Source organism: Nothobranchius furzeri, chromosome 3, assembly GCF_043380555.1.
Source record: "Nothobranchius furzeri strain GRZ-AD chromosome 3, NfurGRZ-RIMD1, whole genome shotgun sequence".
NCBI lineage: Eukaryota > Metazoa > Chordata > Actinopteri > Cyprinodontiformes > Nothobranchiidae > Nothobranchius > Nothobranchius furzeri.
Window position 1 is genome coordinate 47,042,291 of NC_091743.1, and position 21,303 is coordinate 47,063,593.

Sequence of the window (21,303 nt, forward strand, 5' to 3'; positions counted from 1 at the left end):
ATTCAGTACAAACTTTAGTTACACCAATCTAACGAGACGGAGCCTGGATTTGTATTCTGAACAGTTTAAACATGTTTAAAACGGAGACATGCGTGACACGTCTAAAATTCGCACCTACTCCGCTATTACGGAAATTAAACTAACAAGATGAATAACATGAAATTATTTTAGGCACAGACAACATCCCCCACACTTTTGAAAATACACGCTCCCTGACTCACTTCAGCACTGTTTACTCGTTGTTTGTTTGTGGTGTAAACATCAAATGTTACTTTTAACCTTAGCCCGAATAAAAGTTAAATTAACACACCGTTGTGTGTGAGAAAAGTATGTCGTTTCCTGCTAGTTTATCGTAAAGTATCCGAGGCTGGACTAATAGTTTCCCTGCTGTGGGATACCCCCTACCTGAGTGCGCGCGCACAACATAGCTGCACCGCTCATGTCAGCACATTAAGCTAATAATTAGCATAACAGGAAATAAACGTTAAACCCTTCAGCTAAAACCTTAAGTCACAATGAAAACACAAGCACGATTTCTAACCTTTATTATGAACACAAACAGAACATTATGTGGTTTTTGTACGATTAGCAACTTATTTTTTCATGATGTCAAAAATTGTGAACATTTTCACAGCAGCTGAATCTCAAATTTAACCCAAATTACTGAACAAAGCTGCCTTTTTATTCCAGAGAGACTTGGACAGGAAATAAGCCGGATCTCAAGTGGCACACCATGGATGGGAGATGAAAGCTACGTCATTTGTTGTCCCTCTCATCCATCTGAGTGCCAGCCATCCCTCTTGGTTGACGAACATCCTCAGGTGTTTGACCAAACACGGCCGCGGTCCTCTTCAGGAGGTAGACTCCAGCATGTAAACCTCCAACGTTCACCCAAACAGTGAGCACCTTCCTCCACAGTCCTCCCATCTGCGAAACAGCCTGGAACAGAAATGAACTTCATGAGGGTAAAACAAAATGAGGCATGCTGGATGTATAGCAGGACATTTGTTTGGACTAGGCTGGGGAAACGCTAGGGGTTTTCCATTGTTGAAGCTGATAACCTGAAAGACTTGAATAGCTGAGTTTAAATATAGATCTCCAGACAAGCGGATTCATGTCAGAGTGTTTGGACACAAAGAAGAGCTGTGTAAATATAAAAAAGATGCAACAAAGCTACAGTTATTGCCTTTTTTACTGAGCTTCAATTTCAATGATTAGGAGTTGATTTTGGTGTCTTGTTAAAGAGCAAGTCACCCCCTACAAGAAACTTACCTCACTCCCACTTCCTGTTTGAAAATGCAACAAATGCTGTTGCCTAGCAAACCGAGAGGGCGGAGCCGCTAACCAATACACACACATGCTCACAACGACATTGTGACATCATATGGTACCAGTTTACATCATAGCATACCTCTTAGCCAATAGCGATGGCAGATTTAAATTCAAATGCGGTGCAGAGTTTTTACCTGACAACGGCACAACACTGACAGTTTTAGGCAGAAATTTTAAATTTTAACTAAAATGCACTAAAGTGCAAAACTATTGTCTACACATGTCTGCAGCACAATTAGACACACATTTATATAGTTTATCAGGAAAAAACTGTTTATTTGGGGGTGACTTGCTCTTTAACAAGACATCAGGGATTCGTCTTACCTTCGTTACCGGACATTTCAGCTAAACGTGAACAGTTAGAGAAGCACTTTAGAGATTCTTTATTTTACATATATAACAATAAGAAACGAGGTACGTGTGGTCTAGTCTCACACACACACACACACACACACACACACACACACACACACACACACACACACACACACACACACACACACACACACACACACACACACACACACACACACACACACACGTCGGGGTAATATGGGTTCAAAAACACAACAAGATCAAACCAAAGACGTTCAGACTGATAGACAACCACTAGACCATCTGACCAGCATCTGGCACAATTTTAATCCATTTTGCTGATTTACTCGGCCTTCAAATGCACCTTAAAAGCTTTTTAAAGGTGTGTCTAAACAGCATTACTGGAAGTCATTTGGACTTTTTCCACATTTTGAACCCCGGAGGCGTCTTTCAACAATCACTCACACTTGTGAAACAGCCCCAGGAGAGCCACCAAGGCTGCATTGTTTGAGGATAAGTGATAAAGGTCACCATCATGTGGAGGTGTTTTTCCAGTTTAACAGACAGCACTGTTTCATTGCATCAATCTTTACGACGCTGCAAAACCCATCCTAATCAGAGTTACAAACAAATATCACACTCAACATGGACTACTGCGTCACACTAACTTATGTGCGCTTTTTGGAAACCTCGTACAGAATTCAAAATTAAAATATTTAACAGCTCTCCCAAAAGTTTTACAATCCGGTTTCTCCCTCCTACAGCAAAACAGTTAGCTTTTTTGTTAGTCGTGCCAAAACAAAAAGAAACAATTCCTTAGCTCGTAATGGAGCTCGTCACTCAGCAACTGAAACACAGATGATGCCAATGATGACATGTGGTGAAAGTAAACCTGAGTTCAGGCTGCTAACAGCTACAGTCTGTGTTACCAGAACATTCAGTGGGATATTTATGACATCTTGAAACGTTTTGCTGTGTGAGAGAAAGTCAGGTGCATTTTAGGAGTCAAGTCCTGCAGATTCCTCAGCCTTTCTGCTACAACAAACAAACAAACAATGGTAAATGACCTGTATAAATGTTCCTTCTATAGTCATAGAACCCCCCAAGGTGCTTTACAACTCACCAGTCATTTACCGATGTCATTTACCCAAGCACAAATTTACTATGTAGCCATAGCTGACAGAGGTGGGGCTGCCATACATTCTAGGGTAACCTAACTAATACAACCCTGACATGCATACATTAACTTGTGAAGATAGTTTTACACACAGGAAATAGGGATGCACCGATACCGGTATCACCGATACCCATGTGGTGCTCGCTGCAGAACCACAAAGGCGGAGCTGCACCAGAAGGCGGGGCTGCACCAGAGTCAGCCCCGCCCATTCCAGAGTCAGCCCAATTCCTTCCAGTTGTCAGACTTGATAGCATTCTGGAACCAAAGAGGATGTTATAGCTAATCAGAATCAGAAAAGGTTTATTGCCATTGTCAGTGAACAAACAATTCACAAACTAGGAACTTGCTTCGGTACTAACGTGCTACATATAACATGAATAATATAATTAAAAAATAGAATAAAGTAGAATAAAGTTGAATAAAATATAATAAACTAGCATAGAACTTTGCTATAAAAATGGCAGGTAAAGGTAATATTGCCGATAACGTGACGTTATGTCAAGTACCGAAGACAAGCCTGGTTGTGTGTTTATAAGCTGTTCACAAGTCTAAAGGCAGATGGAAAGAAGCTGTTCTTATGGCGAGAGGTTCTGGTCTGGATGGACCGTAACCTCCTGCCTGAGGGAAGCGGCTCAAAAGGTCTGTGACCCGGGTGAGAAGGGTCAGCTGCTATCCGACCTGCACGCCCCCGAGTTCTGGAGACGTACAGGTCCTGGAGAGATGGAAGGCTGCCGCCAATCACCTTCTCAGCACAGCGCACAATGCGCTGCAGTCTGTGTTTGTCCCTCACTGTGGCTCCAGCGTACCACACAGCGATGGAGGAAGTGAGGATGGATAATATCATCCAAAATGCAAGATTGAGGACGGAGTTGAGAGGTTAACTGAACAGTTTTTGTAAAGGTTTAATCTAATTAAAAATCTAACCTTTGGAACTTTTTACCATGTTATGTTGTCATTTCCTCATAAGAAATACCCCAAAGCCATTTTTGGCCTCATTCGCGCATTTTCCTCCCATCTCAGCTTCAATTTGGTCTCCTTCCCTGAAGCGGGTCTGGACTTGGTTCTCAAATTTGGATATTCTGTGATTTTTCTGACAAATTATTTCTAAAATGACTTCTACTGAGACACCGCCGGAAAAACCATACATCCCATCTACAAAGACACACTGGATGGGACAATTACATGTAACGCCACTTGTTTGTTATCAGCCGTAGTGGTGAAGTGGTTATGGAGTCAGATTTACATGTAGTTTTGCGCAGGTTCGCCTCCCGGTAGTGGCGCAAACTTTTTTCTTCTTTTCTAGCTACACTTGCCAGTACTATGTTTTTAATCATTTATTGGTATACCGTTTAAAATATAATGACTAATGTGTTTGTTTTTTATTTATTAGTTTATTTAGCCAGTGTGAGTCCATTTGTGAGCAGAGTTTCAACTAAAATGCTGTTTAGGAACGACCAAATTCAAAGAACTTTTAGAGACATACATATTTTGCAGAAAATAAATATTACAACTAAAATATAAACAAATTAAATGTTTCAGCTGGCTAAATAGATGGCTGCCGACCCCACCGAGAGTCGAACCAACATCAGCTGAGGGAAAAGTGTGGTTAAGTTGATAATGCTAAGCTTCTACTAGCCGGGACGGTTTCCTGCTGTTTCCTGGACGCTAAACCAACAACAGCCTTCTCTGTTGTGAGTCGAGATGGTGGAGTCCATGTGAATGTTCTGACAGCGTAATGTAGATCTGTCAGGTTTTTCCAAGTCCTACAGTTTCATCATCTATATTCTATCAGAAGCTAATGCAGGAGATAGGTGTAGGAGACTATTTTCATGTTCAGCCTGCACGAATAACCCAGAGTGACTGTTAATTAAAACATTTTTAAAAAGAAAAAATGGTTTCCCAGTGAAAGACCTCTGTTTTTGTTCTCCTGAAGCAGAGTTTAAACAAACTAGTTGAATACCTTTGCGAAGCATTTCTTGTCCTGAGTCAGGAGGACGGCCTTTCCTGAGCCTGGTCGACACACACGAGCCATTTCTCTGAGACAAGAGGGGTATAGGTCCCAGTTCTTCTTCCGTGAGCCCATTCTTTGAATAAACCGAGAAAATATTGACAGAATTACTGTTATTTTCCTGAAATTTTAGTCTAAAAAATCAGTGTTTTAATAATGTTAGCTTTTATAACAATATAGTTTTTGTTAAATTTTACAAAAAAATAGAAACATAACCAACATCTTGTGTTTTCAGTAAAAAAAAAATGTGAGACTAATTTTAAGTCTACACTGTACCTCTTCCCAAAGGGCATGTCAGTGATGATAATGTCAACAGAGCTGGTCTTTATGGGTAAGTTGCACACATCCCACTGCACCGTATCGATGGGCAACCCAGATGAGCTGTTTGAAATGAAAGTGTTTCTATTATTACAGGAAGAAACAATAACAACATTTTAACCACGAGGACATCTACAGTGGTGTGAAAAACTATTTGCCCCCTTCCTGATTTCTTATTCTTTTGCATGTTTGTCACACAAAATGTTTCTGATCATCAAACACATTTAACCATTAGTCAAAGATAACACAAGTAAACACAAAATGCAGTTTTGAAATGATGGTTTTTATTATTTAGTGAGAGAACAAAATCCAAACCTACATTGCCCTGTGTGAAAAAGTAATTGCCCCCTGAACCTAATAACTGTTTGGGCCTCCCTTAGCAGCAATAACTGCAATCAAGTGTTTGCGATAACTTGCTACGAGTCTTTTACAGCGCTCTGGAGGAATTTAGCCCCACTCATCTTTGCAGAATTGTTGTAATTCAGCTTTATTTGAGGGTTTTCTAGCATGAACCGCCTTTTTAAGGTCATGCCATAGCATCTCAATAAGATTCAGGTCAGGACTTTGACTAGGCCACTCCAAAGTCTTCATTTTGTTGTTCTTCAGCCATTCAGAGGTGGATTTTCTGGTGTGTTTTGGGTCATTGTCCTGCTGCAGCACCCAAGATCGCTTCAGCTTTAGTTGACGAACAGATGGCCGGACATTCTCCTTCAGGATGTTTTGGTAGACAGTAGAATTCATGGTTCCATTTGTCACAGCAAGCCTTCCAGTTCCTGAAGCAGCAAAACAACCCCAGACCATCACACTACCACCACCATATTTTACTGTTGGTATGATGTTCTTTGTCTGAAATGCTGTGTTACTTCTACGCCAGATGGAACGGGACATTTGCCTTCCAAAAAGTTCAACTTTTGTCTCACCAGTCCACAAGTTGTTTTCCCAAATGTCTTGGCAATCATTGAGATGTTTCTTAGCAAAATTGAGACGAGCCCTAATGTTCTTTTTGCTTAACAGTGGTTTGCGTCTCGGAAATCTGCCATGCAGGCCATTTTTGCCCAGTCTCTTTCTTATGGTGGAGTCGTGAACACTGACCTTAACTGAGGCAAGTGAGGCCTGCAGTTCTTTAGAAGTTGTCCTGGGGTCTTTTGAAACCTCTCGGATGAGTTGTCTCTGCGCTCTTGGGGTAATTTTGGTCGGCCGCCCACTCCTGGGAAGGTTCACCACTGTTCCATGTTGTTGCCATTTGTGGATAATGGCTCTCACTGTGGTTCGCTGGAGTCCCAAAGCTTTAGAAATGGCTTTATAACCTTTACCAGACTGATAGATCTTGATTACCTTTGTTCTCATTTGTTCTTGAATTTCTTTGGATCTTGGCATGATGTCTAGCTTTTGAGGTGCTTTTTGTCTACTTCTCTGTGTCAGGCAGCTCATATTTAAGAGATTTCTTGATTGAAACAGGTGTGGCAGTAATCAGGCTTGGGGGTGGCTACAGAAATTGAACTCAGGTGTGAAACACCACAGTTGGGTTATTTTTTAACAAGGGGGCAATTACTTTTTCACACAGGGCAATGTAGGTTTGGATTTTGTTCTCTCCCTAAATAATAAAAACCATCATTTCAAAACTGCATTTTGTGTTTACTTGTGTTATCTTTGACTAATGGTTAAATGTGATGATCAGAAACATTTTGTGTGACAAACATGCAAAAGAATAAGAAATCCGGAAGGGGGCAAATAATTTTTCACACCACTGTATATGCATCCCTCATCACCTACGTGTCCAAATAATAAAGGTTATTTATCAGTCAAAAGAGCTTCATGAGATTATAACAGTAATAACAGCACACTAATAAACTGAAATCACTGACAATATTTAATCACCACAATCAAATTTAAAAGTAAAAATCACATTATCAACATTAACAACTGAAGTAGTTGGCAACACAGTAGTATTTGTAAGGAGGTTCAAATACTGCTAACTAGGGCCCAAGGCATTATTTAGATAAATCTCCTTGAAAATGACATGCCCGCACTTTATTGAATATATTTTTGTAACCACAAGGTTTATTTGACAAATTTTGGTCTCATTTTAAAAGGGAACTCTTGTGGAATTTGTGGAGATGTGTAAATATTAGTATATGCATCACTGATAAAGTGTAAATGGACATGGTACAGGCACGTAACAGGGCCAATTGTACTCAATGACCCCTGCCCTCCCTCGTAACATTTTGGAAGTTCTGTCGGGGTGGGAATTGAAGCTCCGTCTGACAGGAGAGTCTGCAAGACATTTCCAGCAGACCATCACATTTTTTTGGGGTCTGGCCAGGTCTGACCGGTATCCTCGCTCACCATCGGAGCCAACTCACTACCAGGCAGTGGTCAGTTGACAGCCTCACCTCACTCTTTACCCGAGTGTCTAAGACATGCAGCCGCAGATCAGACGACAAACTTGATAATACTAAAAATTCTATAAAATTTAACGAGTGAAAGTCAGAAATTGATTTTCAACCATGCTTCGATGGAAATTTTAAAAACAAAAACTCTGGGCTAAATTATTGTACCCCTAACGTAGCATTTTGTTGCACAACATTTTGAGGCAATCATTGCAATCAAACGATTCCTGTAACTGTGAATGAGACTTCTGCACCTCTCAGCAGGTATTTTGGCCCATTCCTCACTGCTCCAGTTGGTTCAGGTTTGAAGGGCACCTTTTCCAGACAGAATGTTTCAGCTCCTTCCAAAGATGCTCAAGAGGATTCAGGTCAGGGCTCATAGAAGGCCACTATAGAATAGTCCATTCTTTCCTCTTAGCAATTCTTGGGTGTGTTTAACTGTGTGTTTTGGGTGATTATATATATATATATCAATCATCATATTTGTTATTACTTTAGTTAGATTCAAGTTATTTCTCTGGGTTTTTCTTTTATTGACCGAAGAGTACCAACAATCTGTATTTACACTTCTCACATAAAGCCTTCCCACTAAATGCCTGCCAGACCCTATTCCTACTGTAGATGCCTGAAAGGTCAGAGGTCACTAGAAGCAAGTTTTAAAGTATTAAAGGTCTCTGTTACTGTGGGTAGGGATGGGTACCGAATTCGGTACTTTTTAAGGTACCGACCGAGCACCGATTCACGTCGTTTCAAACGGTGCCTCGTTTCGGTACCCGTCCTTCATAACGAGAACTTGCCAAGACAGCTGCGCATGCGCAAGAGCGTTATGTCGTCGGTCCCTGCGAGCGAGCTGTAAACAGAGAAGCATGGTAGAAAGAACGCACGCTGAAGCTTGGGTCCACTTCACTAAATGTGATGGGCAACTGGGTGATGATGAAACCAGCGACAACGATCTAAGTGAGAGATCCTCATCTTAATCTGCTCCAGTAGGTAAGTATAATTAGCTTGATATGTTAGCTTCTGTTTCGCTAATGGTGCATTCGTTTTCTCCTCGGAACTCTGAATTTCCGACTAGAAGAACATGAACGCGCTCTAAAGTTTGGCTTCACTTTACTAAATGCGACGGGTGATTGGGTGAAGATGAAACCAGTGACAACGATCTAAGTGTGAGGCATCATCGTTTTAATCTGCTCCAGCAGTTAAATAAACTGTTAAAGATAACGTTAGCTTGATATGTTAGCTTCCATTGCCACCGTTGTTATCAGCTAATGGTGTGTTCGCTTTCTCCTCGGAAATTCTAACTTCCCAGTAGGAAAAATCAAATGAAAAAAGACGGCAAAAGGAATGAAGATACACAGTAAATTTAGTTCACAGTAAAGATGTTTGCTTCAGTTTAATTATCAGCTTATAGACATAGAACATAGAAACTAGTATATTATCTCTAGATGCAGAAAAAGCTTTTGATAGTTAACTGGAAGTTCTTATTTGCAACTTTACATAAGTTTGGCTTTGGGAACTTCTTCATAAACTGGCTACAAACATTATACAGTTCACCAACAGCACGTGTCAGGACGAACGACCAAATATCAGCTAGCTTCTGTCTTCAGAGGGGGACCAGGCAGGGATGCCCACTCTCCCCCTCACTATTTGCTATCTTTATCGAACCACTAGCAGCAGCAATTAGGCAAACAACAGACATTAAAGGGATAAAGTGTAAGAAAATAGAACATAAGATCAGTCTTTATGCAGACGATGTTTTACTCTTTCTCCAGAATTCTCAATCCTCTCTCCCCCAAGCAATAGAACTGATAAACTCTTTTTCAAAAGTTTCAGATTACTCTATAAACTGGTTAAAATCCACAGTTCTACCAATTAATTTCTCATTTGTCAATTTGCTTAATACACAACTGGAGTCAGGGAATATCACATACCTGGGAATTAATATCTCTCCCAAGTTAGCAGATCTAACCAAACTAAACTACATCCCACTTTTAAGGAAAGTGGAAGATGATCTTGCAAGATGGAAATCCTTACCAATATCACTCATGGGGAGAGTTGCTACAATTAAAATGATGGTCTTGCCCAGAATAAATTACTTATTCTCGATGATCCCAAACAAACCACCAGCTGACTGGTTTAAATCTCTGGACTCCTCAATTACTAAATTCCTTTGGCAGGATAAACCTCCACGAATTAGCTTAAAAACGCTTCAGAATACCAAAGACAGAGGAGGACTGGATTTACCCAACTTTTATTATTATTTCTTAGCCAACAGGCTGCAATATATACCAAGATGGATGCAAGATAACCCATTAGATGAGTCCTGGTTAGATATAGAACAGACACTTTGCAATACGATAGAGCTTTCAGACTTACCATTTATTAGCTCAAGCATAAGAAAACATGAAAGCTTTAAAAGTATTAGTATCAGCACTTCTCTGACAGCATGGTGGGAGTATCTTAAAATGACAGAGTCTTCACTAGTACCATGCAGACGCACACCTATCTGGAACAATCCTGACATTTTGCAAAACAACAAAATGATGCACCTTCCGGACTGGAAAAATAAAGGAATCCTATGCTGGAACACATATATGAAGGATTGGACTTCATTCCATTTAATCAAATAGTCTTCCAATTTGGAATGGATAAGAATAGCTTTTTAGAATATCACCAAATTAAATCTGTAGTCAAACAAAAATGTAAGCTCAATAAAATAGAATTACAAACACCACCAAAGGTATTAGACTTATATAATCTCAAACCCCCCCAAACTACTGTCTTAAGTATATAAGACACTGTCCAAAATAGACGATAAAATTGCAATCCCTATTGAAAAATGGGAGGTGGATCTATCAGTTAGCTTTGACCAGGGCTTCTGGTCCCAAACTTGTTTAAAAACTTTTAAAATGATCAGACACCCCAATTTACAATTAATTCAGTACAAAATTCTACACAGAGTACACTATACAGGTCATCGGATGTTCAAGATGGGGTTTGTGTCGTCTGACACCTGTACACACTGCACAAACAACATTCCTGACAATTACATTCATGCACTGTGGTCCAGCCCACCTGTCCAGGAATTTTGGGGTAGAGTATGTGAGGATCTGTCAAAATGTCTGAAATGTCATATCCCAATCTCCCCCTCTTTGTTTACTGGGACAGCTGCACGATGTCCCGATTGAAACATCTTTGGTTCACGTGGTTCTGACTGCCATGTGCATCGCTAAGAAAACTATCCTCTTGAATTGGAAAAATAGAGAAACTCTCTGCATCAACCAGTATAGAAATCTTTTGTTAGATCATATTGCACTTGATATAGCCTCTGCTTCCACTTCAGATGAATCTCTCTGGGCTCTTTTGATCGGTTCCATCACATAGCGAGGGTGGGGGGCCATTGATGTTGTCCTGCGGGATGGTGTGGGTGGGGGGGTGTGGGGTCTGAGTTTGGAGTATCCGGATGTTCCCTGGAGGTGGGTTCACTGGGGGTGTCTGGGACTGGGGGGGCTGTCGCCCCCCTCTGGAGGTGCTTGGGTTGCCTTGGGGGGTGGACTACTGGCGGTTGTGAGTGGGGCCCCTTGGGGATCTTGGCGGCGGCCATGGGTCACTGCCTGGCGGCTGCAATACCCCTGGGCGGGTCTGGGTGGGGGCCTGGGGGCTCGGGGTTTGGGGGTGGCCGGCCCCGTGTGGGGATCTGGGCGGGGCCTTGGGGGTCGGGTCCTGACATGTATGCTGCCGGGAAGAAGGCAGGAACACTCAGCAGTGCCTGGCCCGGGTTCGGGGGCATCAGGTAGACCTTGGCTCCTCTGCCGTTCCATCACAGGGGAGGGGGAGGTCCAGGACGGGGAGGACCAAACCTTACCTGGATGTCCCATGTCTTATATATTCTGGAAGTTGTGCAAATGCAGGGGTGGGCATAGATATTCTGCTGGGATGGGGCTGGGTTGGTGCCCTCGGACTCCGTGAGGCTCTGTAATGCTGCTGCTTTGGACCCTGGCAGGATGGGCTTGGGTCTCCATGCCCTGTGTGGCGGTTTGACAACAGAGGTGCCTATTGGGGCCAGTAGGGGAGCTGGCTCCCTGGAGGGCTAAGCCCAGCCAGCCATTCCTCCCCATCCCCGCATATTTCTCTCCTCCTGCTCCCTCACATCATCACACAAACATACACATAGGACCTTGGGGGGTGGGCAAGTCAGGGAGTGCGGGTATGGACCCCATTTCCGCATTCCTGTGGCAACCTGCCCCCCAATTTAATTTGCACCTTATACACTTCCACTGACGACATTCCACACAAACACACACTTAGGGCCTTGGGAGTGAGCACATTCAACGGCATTTGGCAGGGGGATATTTCAGCCTCCTCCCGAGTGCCGGTGCCCACTTCCAATTTTAAACCGCACTTAGACACTGATGGCTGAGGGTGTAAGTGGGGTGGTGCGGTGGCATCAGCTGGCATATGCCGGATGATTCCCGCACTGCCCACTCACCACAGCCATGGAATACACCTCATGATCACACAACACTATATTGGAGCAGGTGGAGGGAGACTAGGGGTCTTAGCCACCTCTGTTGTTGCTAGGCTTCCTGGGGCTGGAGGCTAGGAGGGAGATCTGGCCGTCTGGTTGGGGTCTGGGGTGGTGGGTTGCTGTGCTCAGCGTTGGGCGGGGGAGCCTGCTCATCAGCACCCCAGCAGAAAGGGTCAAACTCTGGTTACCGGTGATGGTTGTACCCCATGTGCAGCAGTACCGGGACCAGAGTGAATAGGGTGTGTATGGGGAGCATGAGTGAGTGTCCGGCGTGCATTTTTGTAAGTCTTGGGTTGTATGTGCATGTGTGAGCATGAGGGAGGGAGTGTGTGACTGTGTTTGTGTATGACTGTATATGTCAGGTGGGGCCTTTGGGTCCACCCCTCTCCTGGAACTTCTCTTGATGATATAGATCTTTGTCCCCCCTGCCACACCTGGTGTGGGGGCTTGTGCCATGGTCTGCCTGAGTGTTCGTGGCAACCGGGTCTGGGGGTTTAAGATTTTGGCATCTGCCTGATAGATCCCGGTGGCTGCCTGGTGGGGTCTGGGTCCCTGGGCTCTGCTGGGTCCCCGGCGGGGGGTGGTCACCCCTGGGTCCCGGGTCGCTGGGTCCTGGGCTCAGCCGGCTAGGGGGTGGGAGGCTGCGGGCGGGCCTGTGGGCTTGCCGCTGATATCTCCAGGGACTCTGCCGGCTGCTGGTTGTGGCGATCCTCTGTGCCTCTCGAGGGGGGCGGGGGCCTTTCTGGTTGCAGTCTCCTTGGGGTTCCTGCATTCTGGGGCAACGCCTGGATCTCTGGGACTTGGAGCTCCCCCCCGTCTCCTGCGCATCTTTGGGGGGCGGATCTGTGGTCCCTCACACTCTCTGTTGGACGCTCCTATAGAGAAACCTTAAATAAACAAGCGCGTGTACACACACAGGTGCTCACATGGTGCTCTCAAAAGTATGGGCTTGGGCACGTTCAACACATGTCTTACAACTATGGGGGGCACTTAATGCATTGTGATTTATTATCGTGATTCTTTAGTTAAGCAATGTTGATTATATATATATATATATATATATATATATATATTATTTTTTTTTTTTGTTTTTTTTTCATCAAGTTGACGCAGTGATAGGTAGATCTTGTTGTATTGTTGTTGTGTCCCTTTTTTGTGTCCTTTTTTTTTGTCTTTTTCTGCAGGTCTAGAAGCAGACTCTTGTTCATTGTTTATTTTTGTGGAACCCCCTCTCTCTCTCCACCTTTTCTCTTCCTTTCTCTTTCACCTCTGTCTCCGTGTCTGGTCGGAATTACAAAGCATTCAACAACAATAACAATAAAGTTTTAAGTATCAGGCGTGACATTAAAAGCAAACGCTTTGATGCTCCACCTGAGAATAAATCTGTAAGGCTTGTCACCAGCATTCAGACATCAATTCTGCTTGCTTCACAGCCAGACAGGACACGGTAAAAAAAAAAAAAAATAAATAATAATAATAATAATTATCAGCTTATAAAACTACAAGGATGATGTTAAAATACAAACAGTTGAATGTTATTTATTGTGATATTTATCAATTATTGTTATATATTGAGAAAAATAAATATTTAATTATAAAAGAGAATTAAAATATTAAACACTCAAAAGTATCGAAAATTGGTACCGTTAAGTACCGGTATCGATTTGTAGGTACCGGGAATTAGTACCGGATCGATTCAAATGTCAAAGGTACCCATCTCTAGTTGTGGGGAACTTATTCGTGAACATGTTTCACAAGGACTAACGTCCTGTCATTTCGTAGATTCAGATGTCAATGTTATCTGAAGGCAGCAGATGTTTCCTGTCCTGTACTTTTCTAGAACCTCAGTTGTTAACATCAGCAATGTTCTCTGATATAAACATGTGGCCTGCCAGAAAGATTGTGATTCATGTGTTCACACGTTTGTCCCAATAATAAATGGCTTCAGTGACCATGAGTGAAAAAACGGTTTTCATTTATATTCTTTAACCCCCCCCAAATAAAAAATACACAGGGGGTGTAAACCTTTTGGGACTGTACTTGAATTCTCTAGCGAAAGCTTACTCCACATCTCAGTCGCTCTGATCATCAAAGGACTGTCAGCTAGCAGTGTCCACACCACACTCAAGTATTCGGACTCATTCTGTATCGTTCCATGATAATGCAATGACTTTGTGAGCACTACCAGAACTGGGACATTTATCTGTCCATCTTCAAGAAACTCTCGTATATCCAGCTCTTCATCTTCTACCCTAGCACCTACCCTGTACTTCCCTACCCCAACTACTCTTTGTGCACTTCCTTCTGTGCACATCAATTCTACAAGCCTGTGACTTCTGACAGAGCCCGACTCCCATTCTCTCCTCTAAGTAGTGTAGTTTTTACTTATTTTATTTTATTTCATAGTTAAAAATGCACAATTAAAAAGAGGAAGGCTCTTTCAATGTCAATGGTGGAATATTCCAGTGTGATGACAATCGCACAAAATCACCAGGAAGTTATTAAAGAAAAACAAAACTGTGCTTGATAGAACACCTTTGGGCGTTTTGAAAAAGAAATATGAGAAAAAACCTTTTCTGGCTCAAAGAATGTGGATCAGGAAAAACAGATCTCATTTCCCAAAAGACTGAAGCTACACTGCAGTTCTTTTGTTTGGAGGATTAATGCTGCTGCCAGTGAGTGATGATGACGAACACCAACCTGAACAATAAAACCTTTTTTCCTCCGTAATCAAAGATGAAAGTTATTGGCTGTATCAAGTTCTGTTTATGCAGCTGTTATCCTTAATGGTAAGTTTGACATTTAAAAATGTAAAAAATCTGTTAATGATCAACTTACAGTGTGAATACAGCATATAAAAACAAGTCATGTAATTAAAGGACATGTCAGTGATGCAGCACGAGGGCTACGCGTCCGCTATACAATACAGATGTTCGTCGGTAAAACGCCCAGCTGTTCACTCACCTTCCCTTGTCTGCTCTCCTTTTTTGAATGTGAGAAACATTATTGACGGTTCGGTTAACGGCCATGTCGTTGTTATCACCAGCAACATAGAATGAGCTGTTGAACTCAATAGCACCCTGCAAAAGAACATCACAGTATTACATATCCGTGTTTTATTACAACACCATCATTGAACCATCCTGCAAAGTCACGACAGAAAAACACATCTGAACCCCACAAAAAGCTCAAGGTTATGTGTTCAGCAGTAAGGGACTCATACGTTAGTTACTGATTGAACTCTGTGGTCGGAGTTCATTAACTCTCGTTAGTCTAATAGGTTGTTTTTGAGTGGCTTGGAAGTCCTGGAGAACTTGTTTACCAAGTTGGGCTCAGGCGCCACTGTGGGTGATGAAACACTCCGTAGGGGTTCTTAAGAAGAGCTACAGAAATTAAACATTTAAAGTGCTTGTTGGTGGAATTTTTTACTTTAAAGGGGCCATATCATGAAAAATCCACTTTTTGGATTTACCATGTGATATTGTTACTCCCATGTGAAACAAACCCAAATCCATTTTTGAAGGTTTACTTTCCAACATGACAATGACCCTAAGCACACAGCTAAAACAACGAAGGAGTGGCATCACAGCAATTCTGTGACTGTTCTTGAATGGCCCAGCCAGAGCCCTGACTTAAAGGGACTTTACAGAGTTTTGAATTTTTATGCTCGCGATTGCCCCCTCAGGCCAAAAGCGTAACGGCAGCTTCAATAATAGGCTCGTGCACGAGGCGCGCATGCTGTACGTGCACACCCCTTAACAAAAATAACAGCTGAGACAGTCCCGTGTGTGTGTGGCCCGGAGGACAGAGGTCAGGAGAACGTGCAGCTAATTAATTAAATAATTTGGTTCTGTACCTTTCTCTTCAGCACAGCCGACAAAGGTTTAAGATGGGTCAGTCCTCCTGCATGCTCAGATCATTCCCTACCCTTGCTTGAAAAATTGTTCCAAAATGAAAGTTGAACCCACATCTTTTTTATCTGTGAATTCAATGCTGTTCAGTGAGTCTCAAATACAAATTTGGGCATCTTACTGTAAACAAATACACCATTAATGTAAAAAAAATAACCTCTAAATAAACTATGTTCCAATCCAGAATCGAACCCGAGTCTTCTGCACGAGAGTCCGGCGTCTTACTAGGTGAGCTAAAGCGCCAGTGACATCTTCTGTATCTGTAACATTTATATCCTTGATGACAGCAGAGCGAAAATGGCTATTTTGTTGCTAATTTGCAGGAAATATCTAGAAGTAGCTAAGGATCCTCAGAAATGTAGCTAGGTTCATCACTAGGCATTAGGAACAGCGACAAAGTCGCTGAGTTGGCACTACCTCACTCTTTGCTGCTAAAGCTACTGATAGCAAATGCTACGGGCGATGCCTGAGCGTGAACGCGCATGAAGCAGCCTGCTCGACCCGAGCATCTCTCTTTTTCTGTGATTTTACAGAAAAACAGGCAATCACAGTGAAAATGCCAGGGCTCATTCTACAGGACCAGGGCATTGCAGGAGAACGTATGAAGAAGAAATTTATTATTTCTATACATATTTTGGCTGTCAAACTTCCATAATGCTCCTTTAAACACAATTGAGCATCTCTGGAGAGACTTAAAAATGGCTGTCCACCAATGTTCACCATCCAACCTGACAGACCTAGAGAGGATCCCCAAATCCAGCTCTAACTTGTTGCATCTTTACCAAGAAGATTCATGACTGTATTAGCTCAAAAGGGAGCTACTACTGAGTGTAACTGACAGTGAATTTATTTCACGTTTACACTTGTATATATTTTTTTATTGATTCTTATGTTGTTTTCTTTGAATTGATGCTGTGAGTCGGAACTCTAAGTGAAGCGGAACTAATGTTCAGACGAACCTTTTTTAGAGCGACACACAAAAGTACATGTGCTTACCGCAGTTGTGCTGCATGTTGGCGCCGTTCAAACAAGATGGACTCTAGGTTATTGAAGTGAATTCCATGTGTTCTGATTTCAAGCTACTGAAAATGTGATGCCAGTGTCGGTGCGAAGATAAACATCATTTTCTCCCGTTTGTTACAGCAGGTGACGGGTGCATTCACGGTCGGCTCTGTAAATTTGAGTATTTATAGATAATATGGTTTAAAGTACATTTGATGCTGGTGTAAAGCGTGTTTATGGCATTTGTGATAACCGAACATGTGGATTGAGTCAAAGTGACAAATATTTTCAGTTTTGATGCTGTTTTTGTATCTTATTTATAATTTTGCATGTTTTGTTTCTTTTAAGTTCTCACGATGGCAACACTGAGTTCCTTTTGGTGAAAGCTTGGAATAAACCATCAGTTAAAAACCTAAGAACTTGTACTCGTGGTGACTGACGGGAGGAACACTGAGCAAAGAGTCTGAATACTTAGTCAGTTTTACTTTATTAATAAATCTGCATACATTTCAGAAATTCTGTGTTTTTCTGTCAATATGGGGTGCTGTGTATGCATTAATCAGGAAAAATGTATTTAATTTTAGCAAATGGCTGCAATATAACAAAGAGTGAAAAATTGATGGGGGTCTGAATACTTCCCGTACACAAAGTAAACTAACCAGAAACAGTTAGTCCCTGTAGCTTTTATTTTGTGGATCAGAAGCTGAAATGTTGGACAACTGCTGAACTGGAGGCACTAAAGTTTAGTCCTGAATGTGTGAGAAGTCTAAATAAAAATAAAAAACTAAATGACGCCCTGTGGGGCTTACAGAATCTTAGTTCATACATCTTCTGGGAATAATAGCAAAATACAGCAGTTCTCTTGTCACAGATTACATGTTCGTGCTTGAATTCTGAGCTCGTGCTCATTAAGAAATTCAAAGGAAACAATTAGGAACCTTGGCAGGTATGAGTCTACGTACCAGATCCGGTTCATTTCCTAGTTTCTGATGCCAACACCTTCATAGTTTCTCTACTCAACCATTTAGAAACCCACAATAAAGCAAATGTGTTGTGTTTGTGTGTCACCACAACTTTGTGTGGCTCCAACAATGAGCAGAGGTGTGCATCGATAACATGCAAAAACAAAGAAAAGCACATTTTGTGTCTCACCTCCAGTGGTATGGCTCCAGTTCCACACATGGGGTCAAGTATTACATCAGATACCTGAGGTTTACACAACCTGTCAGCAGAACAGAAAAAACCCCACAAATATAACGTGTTTAATGAGCGTTTCATCCTATTTAGTTATAAATAATTACAAATGGCATCAATCATTTCTTGTGTTTACATTAAAAGTCACCTTTAGAAGTCTTCTTCATTAACTCGGATTAAGGACTTTCTCCTGTCGTCACACTTCCATTTTCTAACCAGTGTTCACATTAATTTTACCTTTCAGCAGTTTTTATAACACACCAGTGCCGATTTTCTTGAGAACTAAATACAAAATAATCAGTGAGAATGAGAGTAAAACTTTGTCTTCGTCTTCGTCTTCCTCCGCTTATCCGGGTCCGGGTCGCGGGGGCAGCATCCCAATTAGGGAGCTCCAGGCCGTCCTCTCCCCGGCCTTGTCCACCAGCTCCTCCGGCAGGACCCCAAGGCGTTCCCGGACCAGATTGGAGATGTAACCTCTCCAACGTGTCCTGGGTCGACCCGGGGGCCTCCTGCCGGCAGGACATGCCCGAAACACCTCCCCGGGGAGGCGTCCAGGAGGCATCCTGACCAGATGCCCAAACCACCTCAACTGGCTCCTTTCAATCCGGAGGAGCAGCGGTTCTACTCCGAGTCCCTCCCGAATGTCCGAGCTCCTCACCCTATCTCTAAGGCTGAGCCCGGCCACCCTACGGAGGAAACTCATTTCGGCCGCTTGTATCCGCAATCTCGTTCTTTCGGTCATTACCCAAAGCTCATGACCATAGGTGAGGATTGGGACGTAGATCGACCGGTAAATCGAGAGCCTGGCTTTCTGGCTCAGCTCCCTCTTCCCCACGACAGAGCGGCTCAGCGTCCACATCACTGCAGACGCCGAACCAATCCGCCTGTCGATCTCCCGATCCCTCCTACCCTCACTCGTGAACAAGACCCCGAGATACTTAAACTCCTCCACTTGAGGTAGGACCTCTCCCCCGACCCGGAGGTGGCAAGCCACCCTTTTCCGGTCGAGAACCATGGTCTCAGATTTGGAGGTGCTGATCCTCATCCCAGCCGCTTCACATTCGGCCGCGAACCTACCCAGCAAGAGCTGAAGGTCAGAGCTGGATGAAGCTAGGAGGACCACATCATCCGCAAAAAGCAGAGACGAGATTCTCCTGCCACCAAACTCGACACACTCCACACCACGGCTGCGTCTAGAAATTCTGTCCATAAAAGTGATGAACAGAACCGGTGACAAAGGGCAGCCCTGGCGGAGTCCAACCCTCACTGGGAACAGGTCCAACTTACTACCGGCTATGCGGACCAAACTCACGCTCCTCTGGTAAAGGGACTGAATGGCCCTTAACAGAAAGCCACCCACCCCATACTCCTGGAGCGTCCCCCACAGGGTGCCCCTGGGGACACGGTCATAAGCCTTCTCCAAATCCACAAAGCACATGTGGATTGGTTGGGCAAACTCCCATGCCCCCTCCATCACCCTTGGAAGGGTATAGAGCTGGTCCACAGTTCCACGGCCAGGACGAAAACCACATTGCTCCTCCTCTATCTGAGATTCAACTATCGATCGGACCCTCCTCTCCAGTACCTTGGCGTAGACCTTTCCAGGGAGGCTGAGGAGTGTGATCCCCCTATTGTTGGAACACACCCTCAGGTCACCCTTGTTAAAGATGGGGACCACCACCCCGGTCTGCCACTCCCTAGGAACTGCCCCCGATGACCACGCAATGTTGTAGAGACGTGTCAACCATGACAGCCCTACAACATCCATAGCCTTGAGATACCCAGGACGAACCTCATCCGCCCCCGGGGCTCCGCCGCTGTGTAGTTGTTTGACTACCTCAGCAACTTCTGCCCCCGAGATCGGACAGTCCATCCCCAGGCCTCCCGGCTCTGGTTCCTCCTCGGAATGCGCATTGGTGGGATTGAGGAGCTCCTCAAAGTATTCCTTCCACCGTCCGACTATAGCCTCAGTTGACGTCAGCAGCTCCCCATCCCCACTGTAAACAGTGTGAGCGAGTTGCTGCCTTCCTCTCCTGAGGCGCCGGACAGTTTGCCAGAACCTCTTTGGAGCCGATCGATAGTCTTTCTCCATGGCCTCACCAAACTCCTCCCACGCCCGAGATTTTGCCTCGGCAACTGCCACTGCTGCACCCCGCTTGGCTATCCGGTACCTGTCTGCTGCCTCCGGAGACCCACAGACCAGCCACGCCCTGTAGGCCTCCTTCTTCAGCCTGCCGGCTCCCCGAACCTCTGGTGTCCACCAGCGGGTACGGGGGTTGCCACCACGACTGGCACCGGCCACCTTACGACCACAGCTAGCAACAGCCGCCTCGATAATCGCAGAGTGGAACAAGGCCCACTCGGACTCAATGTCCCCCACTGCTCTCGGGACGTGGTCAAAGCTCTGCCGGAGGTGGGAGTTGAAGACCGTCTTGACAGGTTCTTCTGCCAGGCGTTCCCAGCAGACCCTCACTATGCGTTTGGGTCTGCCAGGTCTACGCGGCATGTTCCCTTGCCATCTGATCCAACTCGCCACCAGGTGGTGATCAGTTGACAGCTCCGCCCCCCCGGGAGAGTAAAACAATATTTCAAATCTGCAAACTACTGTTTCATTCACGGCATTGTATATGTATATATATATATATATATATATATATATATATATATATATATATATATATACACAGTGGGGCAAAAATGTATTTAGTCAGCCACCAATTGTGCAAGTTCTCCCACTTAAAATGATGACAGAGGTCAGTAATTTTCAACATAGGTACACTTCAACTGTGAGAGACAGAATGTGAAAAAAAAATCCATGAATTCACATGGCAGGATTTTTAAAGAATTTATTTGTGAATCAGGGTGGAAAATAAGTATTTGGTCACTTCAAACAAGGAAAATCTCTGGCTCTCACAGACCTGTAACGTCTTCTTTAAGAAGCTTTTCTGTCCTCCACTCGTTACCTGTATTAATGGCACCTGTTTGAACTCATTATCTGTATAAAATACACCTGTCCACAGCCTCAAACAGTCAGACTCCAAACTCCACTATGGCCAAGACCAAAGAGCTTTCGAAGGACACCAGGAAAAGAATTGTAGACCTGCACCAGACTGGGAAGAGTGAATCTA

At 43.7% G+C, this 21,303-nt stretch overlaps 1 protein-coding gene across 3 annotated transcripts in view; it reads right to left on the minus strand.

Annotated features, from left to right (window-relative positions):
• Window positions 1-528: 528 nt before the first annotated feature.
• thumpd3 (THUMP domain containing 3) overlaps window positions 529-21,303 on the minus strand; it is a 28,300-nt gene continuing 7,525 nt past the window's right edge. For all 3 annotated transcript variants that reach the window (XM_015959828.3, XM_015959829.3, XM_054749087.2), the window contains 5 exons: window positions 18,134-18,203; window positions 15,033-15,148; window positions 5,109-5,213; window positions 4,785-4,908; window positions 529-939 (listed from right to left, as the gene is read on the minus strand). In XM_015959828.3, the coding sequence (XP_015815314.3) occupies window positions 757-939; window positions 4,785-4,908; window positions 5,109-5,213; window positions 15,033-15,148; window positions 18,134-18,203 (598 nt within the window). In that variant the 3' untranslated portion in view covers window positions 529-756. The remainder of the gene's footprint in view (window positions 940-4,784; window positions 4,909-5,108; window positions 5,214-15,032; window positions 15,149-18,133; window positions 18,204-21,303) is intronic.